Source organism: Elephantulus edwardii, unplaced genomic scaffold (genome assembly GCF_000299155.1).
Source record: "Elephantulus edwardii isolate Elephantulus edwardi_28Jun2011 unplaced genomic scaffold, EleEdw1.0 scaffold00025, whole genome shotgun sequence".
Classification (NCBI taxonomy): Eukaryota; Metazoa; Chordata; class Mammalia; order Macroscelidea; family Macroscelididae; genus Elephantulus; species Elephantulus edwardii.
Genome location: NW_006399775.1, coordinates 10173524 through 10193057, shown reverse-complemented (window position 1 = coordinate 10193057; position 19534 = coordinate 10173524). Strand labels below are relative to the sequence as shown.

The 19534-nt window shown below is 36.0% G+C and overlaps 1 protein-coding gene across 1 annotated transcript in view; it reads left to right on the top strand.

Moving 5' to 3' along the window:
• Positions 1–19534, top strand: part of MYT1L (myelin transcription factor 1-like) — a 288999-nt gene that overhangs the window by 91357 nt on the left and 178108 nt on the right. Inside the window, exons 5-6 of the mRNA XM_006882851.1 lie at positions 7819–8790; positions 13471–13605. Of these exons, the coding sequence (XP_006882913.1) occupies positions 7819–8790; positions 13471–13605 (1107 nt within the window). The remainder of the gene's footprint in view (positions 1–7818; positions 8791–13470; positions 13606–19534) is intronic.

The following is a 19534-nucleotide window of genomic DNA, read 5'->3' as shown; positions in this document are numbered from 1 at the left end:
TTCTTGAATATCAGTCCAAGATCTTCCTAGAATGAGACCTCCTTTCCACATCAGAGTGGATCTAACCTCCTTTTGACAGGTACGATTGGTGAACTAAACTGGAAATTGCCGTTTCAATGACTAGTGACAGAACTATATCCTCAAATCATACTATATCAATGTATACTGTTATGAAAAGAAAAATCAGAAGATGAATTTTAGGAAACAGAAACCAGAATAAATAGCCAATTGGCAATTGTGTTAGCATCTATGCTGGAAGAGCTGAAAGTCTAGTTGGAACTATTCTAATATTATCCGACTGCATTTTTAGGTGAGATTTAGATGAGAATGATGCAGTTCTGGTTGCTATCAAAATATAGTCAGTATTGCACAGTGGAAAAGGGAGCACACAGGATTCCTGGGATGGCATTCAAGCTTGGCCACTTACTGCTAGTATAAGTTGGGGAACACTCTCTGTGGTGCACAATTGTCATAACTGTGCTGCAATCTCAATGGCACGCAATCCAAATCCACCAACTGCTCTTCAGCAGTCTCCTCCTGTGTGATTTTAAATCTCTGAAAACCTGCTGGAGTTTCAGCTCTGAGTCACTTCTGCCTCCACAGCACCTAACAACAACAACGACGACATTAGGAACTCTGGTGGCTTAGTGGTAAGGAGCTTTACCACCAACCCAAAGGTACGCAGTTTTAATCCACCAGCTGCCCCATGTGATTTACTTCCTCTGAAAGCCCACTCAAGAGTCAACTGAGAATAGGTTCCAACTCACTGATACAAAGCAACAACAGTAGTAGACATTAAAGAAGCTCTCTACTGGCAACTTCCATAGTTCCTTACACAGTTAACCAAAAGACCAACAGTCCTTTGGTAAAAATTTATAATCTAGAAAACCCAGAGGACTGTTACCATGAGTTGGATTCATGTTTAAGGGATGGAGGTTTTTGAGTTTTGTTGGTTTTTTGTTTTGTTTTGTTTCTTTTTGGTGATACAGATTAGAGCTCAGCTTCTAATGAAAAAGTCAATAGCTGGACACCTGCTCTTATAAAGATTTCAAAACCCAGGGCCATGGAATCCAGTTCCTGGTAACCCACCACTGGTTTGTGAGGCTATAAATCTTAACGCAAGGAGACTGCCCATCTTTCTCCTACAGAGAGTTTGGTGGATTTGAAAAGCAAATCTTTTGGTGAGAAGCACACCGCTATGCACTATGCCATCAGAGCACTTATAATGTGCTAGGAAGCACCAGGACTCCATGTAGGTGGATCTAATCTGTCCTACAGAGTTGCTGTGAATCATACGGCAACAAGTTTGGTGACAGTCGTGATGACGCCTATGGCATAGTGTTATCATTTGACTTAAATAAAAGAAATAGTGACATGTCATGATGCTTTGACAAGTCTGTGTTTCTTTATTAACTAATTTCCTTTCTTAAACTAAGAAATGTTTTCCACCTTATACTGTTTCTTGAAGTCTGTAAAACACCATAATCATTTCATTGGAGTCTACGAAAGTATCTAATTCCTGTGTTTACAGGTGAAATCTTTTCTATATTTATTACTACTGATAATGATAATAATATTAATGTTTTCTACTACAGTGGTCTTTCATGGTTAGAAATGCGTCAGAGCACTACCGTGTCATCTTGCTCTGGTAAAGACTATAGTTATTTCTGCTTTGAAATAATGTTGAAAGACAAGCTTTTAAAATTGGTTCTTTCTTTGCTTACTTATAGCTTTTTTAAACTTTTAGATAGTGGAGCAGTCATTGAATTAGTACTAGATACTAAAAGAACCAGGAAAATGTTCAAAACTTTTAACCTAGACCTATTTTACAATCAAAATACTGAAAAATCAGTGCTTGTGTTTGTATAGGATGGATGTAAAGATATACGTCACAAAGTTCTAAGCATAAATTTTTCTAGTCTTATGAATATGGAGGGGAAATACCTAAAAATAACTAATACTATTTTTATTTAAGAAAGTCATTCGATCTTCTAGTTACAATTTTGGTGCTTATATTCTTTATAACAATCAGATGAAAGAGAGCAAATTTAGGCCTACAGATTTAATGAACTATTGGTAGTAATATGCTTTGTGTTCTAGTGACCAAGTCTGTAGAGAATTGTACTGCCAACCCCAAGGTTACACTACTCTCATGGTTTGAGTCCACCAGGCGTTCCTCAGAAGAAAGAGAAGCCATTTCTTCACATTATAATTCACAGACTCAGAAACCCAATAGAAGATTGCTATGAGTCAGACTCGACTCCACAGCAGTGAGTTGAGATATAGAAATTAAAAACATACATGTAATTTGTGAATGGTAGATGGAACATAGAAACGGCATAAGAGTTTAGTCAATATATTCATTTTTCTGACTGGAGCTCATTTTCTACTCTGAAAATAATGGAGCCTCATGAGCTATTTTAAAATGAAAATTCTGTTAATTCATCCATGGTGAGCACGTGAGCTGAAGCTTTCTCATAGTATAGTACTTTTGCCGGGTGAGGGGAATATCTAGAATGCTTTTATAGCAGAAATTTGTGACAGAACAATATTTCCTTTAAAAGAAAATATAAAAAAAGAAAATTCCATGTTTGGGTATTTTCTTTAAGCCTCTAGGTAAGTAATTATATTATTTTATTTGGATTGTGAAGACACTAGATTTTAAAATGGTTAAGTGCTCAGCTGCTAACTGCAAACTTGGCTGTTAGAATCCATTTAGGAGACAGGCCTCATGATCTGCTCCCAGAAACATTCAACCTTGAACACTCTATGGAGCAGTTTTACTCTGCATGCATAGAGTCACCTTGAGTTGAGATCAGTTCCACAGCAATGGGTTTGGACTTTTCTTTTTGTTTTTTTCAGAGGAGGGTGGTGGGGATAAGGAATATATGCAGGAATCTTTTGGAACATAAACTTTTTTTCTCGTAATTTTTTATTATATAAAAAATTATACTGTCTGCTAAGAAAATGATCACATGAAACACCAGTAAGATCAACTCTTCAAGTTTTTATTTTTGTGTGGGGGGGGGGGGGGGGGGGAAGGGGTCTGAATATTTTATTTCTAAAACACCTTTACCACATTGTTAATCCCAAACCGACATAGAAAATCCTGTTCCAATACCCACAGCCTACTGCAAATGGGACAGCAGACACTTTACTAGAGAGCTAAACTGCCTAAAAATATAAAGCCAGAGATGGCATGCTGAAAACTACATGGGAATAATTTAGTGAATTCTAGATGAAGCTAACACGTAAGGATATTTGTTGTTGTTATGTGCCGTCGAGTCGCTTGCGACTCATAGTGACCCTATCTACAACGGCCCTAAACTCTGCTCTGTCCTTTGTCAAACGCACTGTCCCTGACACTTCCATCCCAATTATCCCAGTCACTGAATCAATCCACCTCATAGAGGGCCTTCTTCTCCTGCGCTGTCCCTCCACCCTCCCAAGCATGATGTCCTTCTCCAAGGACCTGTCTCTCCTCATAACATGTCCAAAGTATGTTAGACGGAGCCTCAGAATCCTTGCCTCCAAGGAGCCACCCGGTTTAACCCTTTCCAGGACAAACCTGTTTGTTTTCCTAGCAGTCTATGGTATTCTCAATACTCTTCTCCAGTACCACAGCTCAAAGGCATCAATTATTTAGAAGCTGCTTGTTGATAGAGTGACAACCTGTTCCCCTTCATTAGTCTAGATAATTAAGAGTTGATTTCCTTTCCAGTGTATTTGAAAATGGATAGATACCACTAACTTCAGAGAGTCTATTACCTCATGAGGATTCTGAGCCAGTCATGGCATTTTCACCCATGCTTACTTTTCGTACTGTCAGCCATGCCATTTAAATGTCTTGAAGCATTAAGATTGACGAAGAAGAGTCAATTGTATGATTGGGTGCATATTCAGATGCTTATATGTGTTCCTTGTCTCTTTCAATATTTCTTCTACCATTACTATCATTGCTTCCCAGCATCTGCTCCGTGGATCAGAACCAATAAAAGAGTAGCCAAACCATCTACAAAACACTTAAAACACATATCTTTCTTTTGCAGAGCACAACCTAATTGTCTTATTCTTGCAACAACTCTGTTGTTTTTGTTGGACACTGTCAAGTAAAGTATGACTCATATGAACAACAGATGTGAACCTTGCCCAATCCTGCTTTATTCTCACTATCTCTAATACATTAGAGCCCATTGTTACAGTCACTATGTCAATCCACCTTCCTGAAAGTCTTCTCTATGACCAACATTCTGCCTTTTCTTTTTTTCTCTTCTTTTTTTTTAAATTTATTAACTCATTTCAATGAAAATTTACAGAGACTTTGGATTTCCATTCATTCATTGTTGCACATTTTTCCCCTCCCAACCCTCCCCACCCCAGAACACTACCCTCTTGGGAAAGTAAAAGAAAAAAATCTTTCATTGTTTTACAAACCCTCCCCCAGGTCCACTCCACTATGCAGCATTCACTCTGGACTCCTGTCATGACAAAAATACCTAATCACATATCCCTTTTAAACAGTTTTCTCCATTGTCTGTTTCAACACAGTGTTCATTATTGAACCTATCTTTCTCAGTCTCCCCCCAACCCTGATGTCAGTCCTGTTTTACAACAGTTCTGCCTTTTCAAACACAATGTTCTTTTTCAAGGACTCTCCTAACAACAAGCCCAAAGTATGTGAGATGAAACATCACCATCCTTACCTCCCAATTCAAGGACCAGGCAAATTTTTGGGTTTACAGCTGAACTAGAAATCCCTGAATAGAGATATTTTTACATGCTCAATTACGATCCATAAAGTTAGCAATTCAGACCCAACTCATTGACCCTCAGAAGATACACCTGGCAATCTGCTTCTGAAAATTCATAGCCTTGAGAATCCTCCAAGACAGTTCTTCTCTGCACATACGGGGTCACCATGATTCAAATGGGGTGGCAAGTAAGTCAAAATCACTGCCGTGGAGTCAAAAGGGACTGAAAGCTGACCCACCAGGGAGTTTTCAAGAGCTGTAAATCACATGCAATGAGATTGCCCATCTTTTTCCTCAAAGCTGCTAGTAGAATCAAGCCACCAAGAAGGCGCCTCCTGTGAGGCAACAGCACAGCTCCCTGGGGCTATGGCACCAGAGCTCAGGAAGAACATATGAGCTAGTTCAAGCTTTGAAAGTTGAGGGTAACAAAATCACATAAATAGTAGTGAGAACAAGGTTAAATAACGCCTGCCTTCATAATTGTTCAGATATGACTACAAAAACCATGTGTAAAATTTGCTCTTACTGTAGATACTTTTTGACATATAAAGCTGAAATGTGTGTCTGAGAGGTTCCTCTCTCTGTTCCTGATGGTAATGGACTCCTTTCCAGTGTTCTCAGTTTTCTTCAACTGCATGGCTCTCAGGTTGTATGAATAAGCTCATCCATTTGTGTCAGCCTTTCCATAGGATGGTAACCATATGTCGAGTGGAAAGATGAATAGATAACTAAATGCCGAAAAGGTAAGATACAGTTATTAAATAGATAATAGCTGAAAGAATAGGGGCTGGCACAGAGGGTACCGAATATACACGCAATTGGGAAATCAAAGAATTTGACAGAATGCAAATACTATTTAGGACAAATAAATCAAAATTAATGGTGAAACTTAGAATGTGGGTAATTAAAAAAATAAGCCTGTATTTGACAGGTTTGGCATGCAGGTGAAGAATAGAAAGGATTTATTTATGGGTTTAAAAACAATAAGGAGGATGGTATACACTTTCTCTGCTCTTATTCACCACATTCATTGGCTTTCTTTTTTTCTGTATTCTTTATGGTGGCGGGATGAATTTCACAAGAAAACATTAGGAAAAAATTTATGAAAACCACAAATAATCCCTTACCATTGTTTTTTCTTTGACTCAACTTTCAAAATGCTTCAATGGCATGTATTTCCTTGGTTTGAAGCATGACTTACAAATTCATTTCACAGTTGTTTCTTCAAAGGTACAGTGGTGCTGGCTATCAAAATTCATGGCTATGTGATGTGCAGAACTAATACAGCCTGGTTCTCCTAAGGGTTATTGTCTAAATATTGTCCATGAATATAAGAATGAAAATGCATAAATTGAGAGGAGAATATAATATTAGTATTTTTTTAAAAAATCATTAGAACAAGATCGACTTCAATTCCTAACAGTTTGAGCACTAGGCCTATTGTCAGGATCTAGGCTATTTGGTTCACAATGTTTTTAATTACCTAATTGCTTTATTCCTCTTTCTGGTCTTTGGAGGTGCCTTTATCTTCAGTCTAAAGAAAGAAATTACAGACATGACCCATAAAAAAGAAAATATTTGTTTACTATGATTAATGATGCTCTGTGACTAATAAATGGTGAATTTGATTTGCTGATGTTTACAAATATGTGTCAGCTAAAGTTATGTTTATCTCACATCTGGACTAGCAAGAATGTTATCCTATGTTTCTGATACATCAAGTTCCAAATCTTTTCCATCAACAAAGGTATTTTCTTTGGGGAAATCCTATAAAGATAAAATTCAAAAGAACCACAAAAGTATAAGAGTTGAAGTTACAAACTTTAGTTAACGGCAATATTTTACTAGTCAATGTACCTCAATACTTCAAAGTGCTAATCAACTATAAAAAATTCTTCTTACTTGTTTTTATTACTACTCATTTAAAAAATGAATAGCATGTTTCTTGCTAAAATGAGATATTAATGAAAATTCTGTAGCGTTTACGAAATACAATCTCAGAAAAGGAAATATATTTAAGGATTTGTGTGTTATTATCAGTACTTTGCAATATGTATGCTAATAATAGCATACTATGGTAAATAAAGGTAAATACCTTAAATATTCCTTTTAGTGTTAAACAAGAAACTTCTTGGATGAACATTGGAGTTTTGTGTATTTTTTAACACAGTCTCTTCTTTAAGTAACATTTGAGAGTAATTTTCTAGAGATCAGGTATGTTTAATTCTTGCTTTCACATTTCTACCAATTCACCACTATTTTTTTCTGAGAAAGTGAGATCGATGAATATAATAATACTGTATTTAAAATGAAATACTCTACCGTATATACTATAGTTCTACCAGCTTACCTTAATCTTACTTTTTTATAGGAAAGTGGTCACCGTGCACTTTACCTCCCACTTCTCGAACCCAAGAAAAGACAGACAGAGAAATCATAGTTAATATGCTTTACTTACTGAACTTTTATTGTAGAGTTTCTTCAGCTTCACTGTTTATTGTGGTAGCCTCAAAATAACTTTTAATTCAGCCCAAGCATGTAGCAAGCTCCCAATGTTTGTGGTATATTGGAGATTGCTCAGGAATTTGAAACTTTCCTTTGTGTTGTATCATGGTAGAAATGCATCATTTTAAAACTATTGGTGTGAAGAACTGTTTAAGAATTGACAAGTAAATTTCACAAACGCTTGGAAAATCTAATAATATAATGATTAATTATTATGCATCTGATTGTGTTGCAAATAAAAAGACCAATGAATAGACATTTTTTCCTTAAAATTTAAAAATTATGAAAATGAATCTGTTAGCAATTGTATATACCATATTTATTGGTTTATTTTAAGATTATGTAAGGAAAATAATAGTTCATAATAAATATCTTAAATAGCCTCCTGTTTTTTAGCATAATCCGTTTTCTCTATGCCAACCCTTTATGCCCAGCTGCAAATGGTATATAAGGACTGTTTGACTTGCAGTTAATTGCTATCCATGCTGTTGCAACTAAACTTCAAGTTCTAGCCATTTTTTTCTTTTCTTTTCTTTTCTGTCTTTTTTTATTTTCTTTGCAGAAGACCATCAAATGAATTGTCACAATACTCGAATAATGCAAGACACAGAAAAGGATGATAACAATAATGATGAGTATGATAATTACGATGAACTGGTGGCCAAGTCCTTGTTAAATCTTGGCAAAATTGCTGAGGATGCAGCATACCGGGCCAGGACTGAGTCGGAAATGAACAGCAATACCTCCAATAGCCTGGAAGACGATAGTGACAAAAATGAGAACCTGGGTCGGAAAAGCGAGTTGAGTTTAGACTTAGACAGTGACGTTGTTAGAGAAACAGTGGACTCCCTTAAATTATTAGCCCAAGGACACGGTGTTGTACTTTCAGAAAACATTAATGACAGAAGTTATGCTGACAGCATGTCACAACAAGACAATAGAAATATGAATTATGTAATGTTAGGGAAGCCCATGAACAACGGACTCATGGACAAAATGGTGGAGGAGAGTGATGAGGAGGTGTGTCTGAGCAGTTTGGAGTGCTTGAGGAATCAGTGCTTTGATCTGGCCAGAAAGCTCAGTGAGACCAACCCACAGGAGAGAAACCAACAGCAAAACATGAACATCCGGCAGCACGTCAGGCAAGAAGACGACTTCCCAGGAAGGACACCCGATAGGAACTACTCTGACATGATGAACTTAATGAGGCTTGAAGAACAGTTGAGTCCTAGATCTAGAACTTTTTCTAGCTGTGCAAAGGAGGATGGGTGTCATGAACGAGATGACGATACCACCTCCGTTAACTCCGACAGGTCTGAAGAAGTCTTTGATATGACCAAGGGTAATTTAACCCTTCTTGAGAAAGCTATTGCTTTGGAAACAGAAAGAGCCAAGGCCATGAGGGAAAAAATGGCAATGGAAGCTGGAAGGAGGGATAATATGAGATCATATGAGGAGCAGTCTCCAAGACCACTTTCCGGGGAAGAGAGAAAACCTAAATCCAGTGACAGCCATGTCAAAAAGCCATACTATGGTAAAGGTAATATTTCTACCTAATGTAAGTGACTCATGTAAGCATGAGCTAGAGTAAAATATGTTGATCATTGTCTACAATGTATAAATGACACTAAATTAGATTGCTAGCATTTATCTCTTAAGGACCATTCCAGAATTATGTTTTGTAATTATGTTTCTTAAGAACAAATAAAAATATTTTTCCAAGAAGTACATAAAGCAGCTCAATGTCATGTTATTAGAGCAGATGAATAATATCGTATTTTCATGGAAAAATTGGAAAGACAGGGTTAAAGCACAAATACACCTTGTGATAGCGGATATTCGAATGGGCCAGTGCTGTTAGAAAAGAATAACTATTGACTTGAATGCTAAGTTTATGTAACAATTAGTCCTTCAGGGACAAAGCACATATTTTCTAAATTGGATTGAGAATGTGGCATCATGATTTATAAAATTATCATCCTGTGTCAGTTATTGATGAAACCTCCTCCATAGAAAACAGTTCTGATCGAAATTGAACAGCAACAGAATGACTGATAACGTAAGATAAGGGCAGTGACTGCACATTAATTATCTTAAGGTAGTAAGGTAATGGAAACCATTTGATATGCAAGGCATGGTGTGGCCTAGGCTCAGATCAATAGCAATTTCTTTAGTACATTCATTCCACCTCACTGATTCCATCCCATTGTGAAAACAATTGTGGTGCTTTTCTCAAATGTAATTTATTATAAGATACTCAAAGACGTCCAGTATGAGATGTGCAATGATATTTTCCAATATTGAAATATGTGGCACATGTGTGCATATATTTTAGTAAAATGCACATTTTACTATAATATACAAATACATTTTCAACCTAAATTATTGCAATAAAGATGGTCACCACTATCAGTATGAGGCAGATTATAATTTAATGACTTTGTAGAACCTTGACATTGTGGACAATTATAAAATTATTTTAGAACAAAGTGAAAAAGAACCTGAAAGTACAAAATTGGTGATTCCTTAAATGCTTCCATATTAGTACCAAAAGTAATGGGGTTTGGTTTTGCATTTTATACTGTTCATTTACGAGTATTGTGTTTACTCCCTATGGATCTGAAAATGAGGTTTAGGAATGTGGTTTGAAAATCAGTTGCTGTATAAATTTCAAATAATTAGGGAATTTTTATTCCATTGTGACCTAGGTGTGTATTCTCCTCTCAATGTGTGCACATAGCAAGTGTTTGAACTTTAACAGTTGCTTGAGTTAGGATGGTGAAAGATAGACCTTTGCAAAGTGTAGGGGTTTAATGAAGAGAGCTGTCTGTAAAAGTGAGGTTTTTACCTTAGTAGAGCATCAAGATTTGGTTTGAAGATTATGAAATACAGCATATATGTTTAAATCTATCAAGTTATCATTGTAAATAGTACATGCTAAAATTACCAGAAATGTTTAGCTGTGTTTTTTAGAATCTTTTATAGGAATGAACATTTTTACAAAGGAATTATGTTTTCTTCTAATTTTCAGTTGGACAAGTGTATTTTAGCAGTATCTGGTAGAATTCTAGCTTTTATGTTAGAGCACTGGCCCTAAGGATTGTGGTGGTATCCTACATATAAACATGTGGATGGATTTGGCATTGCAAATTCTTTTTGCTATGGTTTCTATGGCCCTTTAAACTCAGCAGCTTTATTCATATTTTGCTACACAATTTTTTCCTTGAGCAATGAAATTCTAAATACTTCCCCGAAGTAAGGGGTAGGGGAATGAGAATAAATAGTAAAATTGATATGTGAGGGGTTTTCCTTGAAATATGGAAGAGGGTGGGGATTTGATCTTTCCCAGTGTGTTGGAAAGCATGAATTTCTTTTGCTTTTCATATTTTGCAATTGTTCCTTTGATTAAAGCTCTTTTCAGTTCTGTATTAGTGTTTTTCACATTGATTGAATGTTCCTTTTGGAAATTTCTATGGTTATATGTCAGGAGAGCTTGGGAGGCCTTAGTAGTAAGGAGTTGTGCTGCCAACCCAAAGGGGTGCAAATCTACTCCACCAGCTGCTCTGTGGGCGAAAGGCGAGCAATCTCCTCTCACGTGGTTTAATCCCTCTGAAAACCCACTGCTGGGTCAGCTATGAGTTGGTTGTGACTCAAAAGTACTTGACAACAATAGTTAAATTCATATTCCAAAAAGTGAGACGATATTAATGTCCCTTAAAAATCATATGCTAGTAATTTTACCAACAAAAAAGGCAACTGCTATAAAAAACCAAAATGGACAGAACCATTCCAGTTGTCATTCACACACAATCTACTCAAACGGATTTGAAATTTTGATTGAGTGACAGTTACAGAATCTCAAGTTACAACAAAAGTAGTTCATGGTAAAATTCCTCTATCTCATCTATTTAGCTGTCCACTATAAAAGGAATAATAGAGGAATAAGCTTAGTCTTGCACATATTATTTTTTTCTATGAATTGTCAGAATAATTTTACTTCCATTTTCATTTGCTATTTGCTGGTATGTCTACATTTAAAATGAATTGTGATTACAAGAACTAATAAGTTGAAGGCAGGAAATGATGATGAATATAGGAGCCTTGGTGGGACAATAGTCAAGCACTTGTCCGCTAACCAAATGATCGACAATTTAAACTCTCTAGCTGCTCCACAGGAGGAAAATACAATACAGCGATCTGCTTCCTAACAGACTGTCAGGCTTGGGAATTCTATAGAGGCAGTGCTGCTATGTCCTATAGAGTTGATCAGAATTAATTCTTCAAAAGTGGGTTTTAAGAGTAATGATGAAAGTAAATAGCATGTTACCATCTCAATAGCATTTGATGCATTGAAAGGAGAGTATACCCTAGTTGTCTCCCCAAAATTGAAATTGTTGTTAACTACATTTTTTCTATAAATCTGGATTTAATTTTAGAATGCTTTTGAATCTTTAAGATAATTTATTATGAAATTAAGTTACCCGATGAAAAGAATGGATTCAATATTTTTTACTACTTATGATTCACCTTATTTATACTACAAAAGTCACTGAAATCTAGTTGCTAGTTTTTTCAACATTTAGTACTTTCTTTTGACATTGTAATTGTGCCCTTACTATGTCCTATTTACATTAACTAAACGATATCAATAATCTAAAATTACTCAAAAGGCAATGAAATGCTAGCTTTTAATTTGAAGAGAAGCTTCCATGAAGTATTTCAGGTTTGAAATCATGAGATCACAACTTTAGACTTGTTATCATAGGCTATAAATGATTATAGCAAAGTAGATGAAAAAGCTATAAAGATTATCTCCTCAGTGTTGGAAATGGCAAAGGAAGTGCCAATACCTAAAATGACTATTCACTACACTACCTTGGAAGTTGTAAAATATATACATATGGAAAGGTTTTTATATTATACATTTACAGGCATTTATAATCTGTCAATCTCATATCTTTCCAGTTAACATTAATAACTTTTTTTAAATGTCTATGTGTTCAAAAAATTTAAACCAATCTTTTTTTTTCTTTAAATTGACACAAAATGAATTCTCAACTAAAAAGACTTTAAAGTCAAGATTGTAAAGATTAATGGGACATCAATTTAAAATTTTTTTTTAAAAATTTGTCCGGGCAAAATATTTATAGCCCCTATATATGGAATGTCTATTGGTAATCTTAGCAACTGGTTTTCAAAAACTAACTCAAAATACAGTGTTTTGCACACTTATATATACTATTGTGTCTGAGCTTTATCTTAAAACTATTTTCTGGAATGATTATACTGCATGTTTATGAGCTGTGATAAATTTGGAGTATAAAATAATTTTACTAGTGGTATCATTTACTTTTCTGGCATCTGACATTAAATTTTTGACAAAACGTCTGCTCTAATCCTTCCATTGACTGGTATTTCAGAGAAGCCAACAGGGTTGTAGAGAACCATTACCTCTTAATTTTGTGTATGCATGCACAGCATTAGAAAAGCCTTCCTCTGGTTTCCAAGCACAGATGAAGATATCAAAACAAATGATTGCTCCAGCGGCTTCTGAAACATTTTTGATTGCCCATCATCTCTCTCAGGTGGGATTTCCACCATTTTGGTCATTTGCTTACAGTGCCTTCTGAGAGTTCAGTTGATTTCAGAAAAGCACTGAATTCATGTGCTAAGGAACAGTGTTACATAATCTCAAGAGAGTCAATTTCAATACGACTACATTTTTCCATTTGTATGTATGATCAGAACACTCAATAAGAAATTCAGCTAGAGTTGTGGAATGGTCTTATGCTCTCCAGTTGAATTTCAAATTCAAATTGATGAATGACCAAGGTATAGAGTTTTGTTCTCTAAGAAGGTCACTGTCTCATCACTCTTTATGTTGATTTCTTTGAGCAATACAGCTTATCATGTAACACACGGGAAAAAAATAACCAGGACTTTAGGGTAGAAATATCCTTCTCCCCCTCCTTAGGATAGAAACTAAATTATTTTATAATTCATGATTAAACTGTATAAGGACAAAATTAAATCACCCCAAACAAACAAAAAACCAAAAAAAAAAACCTACCTAAAGCAGTAATCTGATGTCAACACCTGATCCTTGACACCTGCTTTATTTCTTTATTAGCAAAGGTTCTTCAGGTTGTTAAATAATCACATTTGTATTCAATTGGTAAACATTCCTTTTCTTGACACCTGTTGTCGCTTTTAGATCCCTCAAGAACAGAAAAGAAAGAGAGCAAGTGTCCAACCCCTGGGTGTGATGGAACTGGCCACGTAACTGGGCTTTATCCTCATCATCGCAGTTTATCCGGATGCCCGCACAAAGATAAGGTCCCACCAGAAAGTAAGTCCATGTTTCACCGCTACCCGTGGGAATACAAACACCTACAAATCTGTTTATATCATTCCCTTTACCTTTTGTCATTTCCATCTTATGCCTCAACTTAGCCTAGTTTAACTAGGTCCCTACTTTTTATCAGTGGTCTTTTTCACGAGAATTGATAGTCTTTCAACAGACTAAACTATCTTAACCTTCTCAGCATGTTTATCTTGGTAGTAGATGCCAGCTAGATCAGCTCTAGCATAGCAGCTCACTAGCATGTAAATGTCTCTGCGGTGTAGGTCCCTTGTAGACAGGACTGGTTCTAGTCCCATGTTAAGTCTTTTCTGCTCTGTAACCTCAGAGAAGTCATTCCTTTACTTCTAATAAGTTAGGTACTGAATTAGAAAATCCTTAACTATCTCTTCAAGCACTATATTGTTATGAATCCATGAGGGAAATAGCCTTGAGAAATCTCTTGCCAAGTTATCAAGATTTTATATATAAACCAAATCAATATTTATAGAGGAGGTTTATTGCATTTTACTTGCAAATTCTGTTTCATGTCATAGTTGTCCCCAATTTTCTACACTATCAAATCTTAACTAAGAAGGTTGAAATTGAGCGGGTTTTGAGCTTCCATAATATTTTAACTATTTAGGCTCTCATAATATGAAAGATATCTGTAAAAACAACTAAATTTCTTTTAGTACTGAAATATGATACATTTTTTGTTCATTCTCTCAACACATAAAGTATCCTATTGAAAATCAACTGAAATTATATCTTGTTAAAAATACTTCTAAAAATTACTTTAGGAGTTTAAAATATTGATTTTATATTTTAAGTATGTTGAGGATTTTCCTCATAATCTAAGACATAACTTCTAGGGGAGAAAATGTAAAAGTTTGTCCTAAAACATGATAAGGTAACCAGATGGTCATTTAGAAAAAATTTGGGAAATTCCCCATCAAAGCAAATAAGTAAGGAAGATTAGAGAAGTAAGTGTGTATAATATTTTTTTATCCATATTAGTATATTACACAAAGAAACTGACTCTAGTTGAATGTTTTCAGGTAAAATATTTTAAAATAATTTGTGATTCTAGGTTCTCAAATGATACTTAAAATTATAAAAGCATTCTTTTTATAACTGTCTGAAAAAGAAACAAACAGTTGTAAAAGTAAACTTGAGCGAGTGGATATGATCCCGTGTGTTACATGAACAGGGAGACAGCATGGTTTAACAATAGCTTCCCTTTCCTGAGCACATACTTTGTCTTAGGTGCTGAGCTTGTACCCACAAACACGAATGCATTTAATTGCCACATAAACTCTGCAGAGTAGTAGTATACTCATTTTCAGATGAGGAAATGAGGACCAGAGACTTCATCAACCTCTTTCCAGGGATTTGCACTGTATCTGGCATATTGAGGATGCTTAATATTATCTTCAAAATTTCTCTGAGCAAGTACTACCTTGCCCAGATAAATAAGAGAGAAATTTAAACCCAGATCTGATTCTGAAGCCTTTCTATTTCCCCTGGAGCCTGGGTTTGATATTCATTTTCACTCTTAACAAGCTTTTTGGCATTGGACCTGTTGCAAACTCTCTGTATTTTGATTTTTTTTTCATTTATAAAAAGAGACATTTGAACAAGCTCTAGTGTTTTAAGAAGAAAAACCCATATATTTCATTTTCTTTAAAGCATATATTTTATTCTTTCAAAACAAAATATTAGTTCCTTATTATGCCTGAGAAATTCTATTAATTCCAAATTTTCAGTGTTAAAATAACTTTTATGGAATTGAAATATAGATTCTGACACATTAGATATAAAAATATTTGTACAGATCATATGGCAAGTCATGTCCTAGTGTAATATTTAATTGTAATTAAGCGAAAACTCAGATCTGTAATTGACTTTCCAGAAACATGAAAGTATCTATAAGGAAGCATTTCTAAATATTTCCTCATGTTTGGTTTTTTATAATATTATAAATGGATTTTTTTAAAAAAAATTAAGGACTCTACAGAGGGCATTTCTTCATTTCTTTTAAAAACATTTATGTCTAGATCACTTTCATCTAATGATTATTTATACTCACTTAAATTTAACATAATACTCTGCACCTTTAGTTTGCAACATGCTGTGTTAGCACCACAGAGCGCACCAAGTTAAACGAGATTCAATTATAGTCCACAAAGAACTCATAATCTAGCAGAAAAAAGAAGTATGATCATAAGACAGAATATGATAATTACATAATTGAGATACAAAACCTTAAATGAGAAGGGTCAGATCACTTCAGGAAGGATCCATAAGTCTTCACAAAGTCAATAGATTAGTCATTTATATAAGACAGAATAATTAAAAAGGATTTTTAAAAGCTATTTCAGTGATTTAAGAGATGAGGGCATGAATAAGGCAATAGCAGTGGGGATGGAAATATAATGACAAATTCAAGAACAATTCTAGATGGAGGACTGATAGGATGTGAAGACCAATCTTTTGTGCATAAATAAAAAGTGGAGGGGAATGAAGCAACTCTAAGATTTCTAGCCATAGTAACTCAAGTATGATATAATAAGAGATGCAAGGACTTATTAAATCAAACTGTTTAATAGAGGAAATAATATATTTGGAGTTTTCCAATTTAAGTGTGAAGTGCAATATATTTTCAACATGACTTGAACAGAATATTTGGTAATATATATGGGAATTAATCATGCTAATGAGAAACCTATACTTGGACCAAGAGGCAGTCATTAGAACAGAGCAAGGTAACACCGCATGGTTCAAAATTGGGAAGGGTGTACGCCAGGAATGTGTCCTATATCCATACCTTTTCAACCTGTATGCAGAGCAGATTATCCGAGAGGCTGGGCTCTATGAGGAGAAGTGTGGCGTCAGGATTGGTGGAAGATCTATTAACAGTCTGCGTTATGCAAATGACACAACCCTGCTTGCCGAAACTGAGGAGGACCTCATGCACTTGCTGCAGAGGGTCAAGGACTGCAGCCTTTAGTATGGACTGAGGCTCAATGTCAAGAAGACAAAGATTCTCACCACTGGGCTAATTGGTAGCATCAGGATGGATGGTGAAGAGACTGAGATTGTTCAAAGCTTCAGTTTGCTTGGCTCCACGGTCAACACTCTTGGCACCAGCACCCAGGAAATCAAAAGACGTATTGCAATGGGAAAGTCTGCTGTTAGGGACCTCTCTAAAGTACTCAAGAACAATGGTGTATCTTTGGAGACAAAGGTGTGCCTGATACAGGCCATGGTCTTTGCAATCACTTGTTATGCATCAGAGAGCTGGACAATAACTAGGGAGGACAGAAGGAGAATTGATGCCTTTGAGCTGTGGTGTTGGAGAAGAGTATTGAATGTACCATGGACTGCCAAGAAAACAAACAGATTCATCCTAGAGAGGGTTAAACCAGGCTACTCCTGGAGGCAAAGATTCTGGAGCTTCGTCTGAAATACTTTGGGCATGTTGCAAGGAGAGACAGGTCTTTGGAGAGGGACATCATGCTGGGTAGAGTAGAGGGACAGCGCAGGGGGGGAAGACCCTCTATGAGGTGGATTGATTCAGTGACTGGGGTAATCGGGATGGGTGTGTCAGAGGCAATGCGATTGGCACAAGATAGAGCAGGGTTTAAGGCTGTTGTACATAGGGTCGCTATGAGTCACAAACAACTCAACGGCACATAACAACAACAACAACATATAAATGTAGGTATAGAGGTGTCTGTCTTTTTGTCAGTGTCAATAGAAACTGGATAAAAGCTTAAGGTGAGCACAAAAGAGGAGTCAGAAAAATGGAAAGTTCAGACATAAGTTTATGGGAGGGAGAAGCAGAAGAAGAGAAGCCAGTGAAGGAGAAGTCACAAAGAAAATGGAGATAACACAAGATATGAGTGAGTGTTTCAGAGCAATTTCAACATCTGGAGTGTATGCATAAGGCTAGAAGCCCAAAAGATAAAAACTGACTAGGTTGCTAGTTTTATTGACCAAAATGCTATTGTTGGCATGTTTAATATTATATATATATATATATATATATATATATATGTAAGGAGAGAAAGCTGTACATTTTACCGTAATTTGAGAGAGGAGCTAAGATTATGACTAACTCAAACAAACTATATCAAGCATTTATAGCAAAGACCCAAGAAACTAAATAAAACAGATATGGATGACAATACTGAAACCCTGAATATCAAAATGTAAGGATCAAAAAATTAGATTAAACACCTACTGAAAGGAAAAACTACTTGAAAACAGTAAAAGGCATAAGATGTGAAGTGGAGGTGTATAAAACAACTCAACACAGCATGACCACCCTGAGACAAAGCCAACAAATATCTCAGATGAAGACTATATGAAAAGAACATCACAGAACCCCTGCTGTAACAAAAATGAAACAGACAAAAACCCAAACAAACAAACAAAAAGCCCTTTACCCAGAGTGTTGCAAAGTGATCATGAACTGCATCAAGGAAGAAAAGTGTAGCAAAGAGAAAAGCATCAATAATTTCAGCATCCATATAATAGAGCTGTATCTATAACTAAAAAAAAAAAAAGGGCTACTGACCATAGGAAAGTGATCCCTGATCAGTGAGTTGGGTGATACACATGGAGAAATAGATCCGTACCACATAAGCAGGGAGACCTCCAATGAACCAAATTATGAGCAGTCCTTTCATCCTGGCATACATATGGGCTCAAGCCCCAATTTCTGACAGCAGCTAATAGAAAGTGCCCAGTCAACCTTGCTTCTTTCTCCATTCGTATGCTGATTAGTGGCATGAACCCACCCATCCTTCAGACCTGATCACAAAGATCAGAGTATGAGTCTTGCTATCCATTTTCCCACTCCATCTAAGCCCTATCATGCCTCCCTTAGCCCACCTAGTGAGCAGCAAGAATATGCTGACAATCATCATTATGTGCTCCCCCACCTGTAGGTGTCAGACCTACAACACGCAACACAAGAGCATTCACCTACTCAGCCACCAATTGTACACTGTTGTATCACAAACCAATGACTCAAGGTCTCACCTATCATCTCTCTCAAAATCACTGCCTCAGCAAACGAGGAAGCATATTTCCATTCCTATAGCCATGGACTTGGTGGTACATGTCCCCCTCCTCCCTTATCTGCCCCAATAAGACTCATCCAGAGACCAATGATCCAGTAACTCACACTTTTTTGACCACCTGACAACTGAAGAAACACACTCACAGTGCCTATAACCCAGGAAGTGACAAAAGCACACATACACTGTTGCCTGATAATTGGCATGCCAGGCACATGACCTCATAAGCAATGACTATCATCAATAAGTACTATCAGTATCTCTTTCTAACAATAAAGAAGAGTTCTTAGTACCTTCATCTTACATCCATCCCCCTCACCATGTCACACATTCCACATTCAGCAATTTCAGAAGGCCAATTGCACATACACCAAAATCTTTAGACATTCTCACCTGCATCTAGTGAAATGCTCTTTTTTATACACACATATCCTACCTTAGGAAATACCTTCATAGTGGCTATAGAGATATCCTGCTCTGAACCTCAAAGCATTAAATTTTAACGCCAATTCCAAAGAATCTACATAAAGACTACAGAGTGACACTGACCACCCAACCTGTGACAATATAAAAGAAGTCCCTTATCTGACCACACCATTCACCAGAATGTCTCAGAGAGAAAATAATAATTAATGATGTAAAGTAACAGGGTAAGACTATTCTAATAAGTGAGAAAAATAAAGTGACAGAAAGCAATCCTTAAAAAAACATAGTAATAGAACTATCTTACAATGAAATAAAAATTTCCATCCTCAAAGAGATAATAGAAAATATGGACAAGAAAGGCAAAACTTTTCAAAAGTGCAAGAAATCAATAGAACAACAGAACAAAGAGACTATTAAAAGTC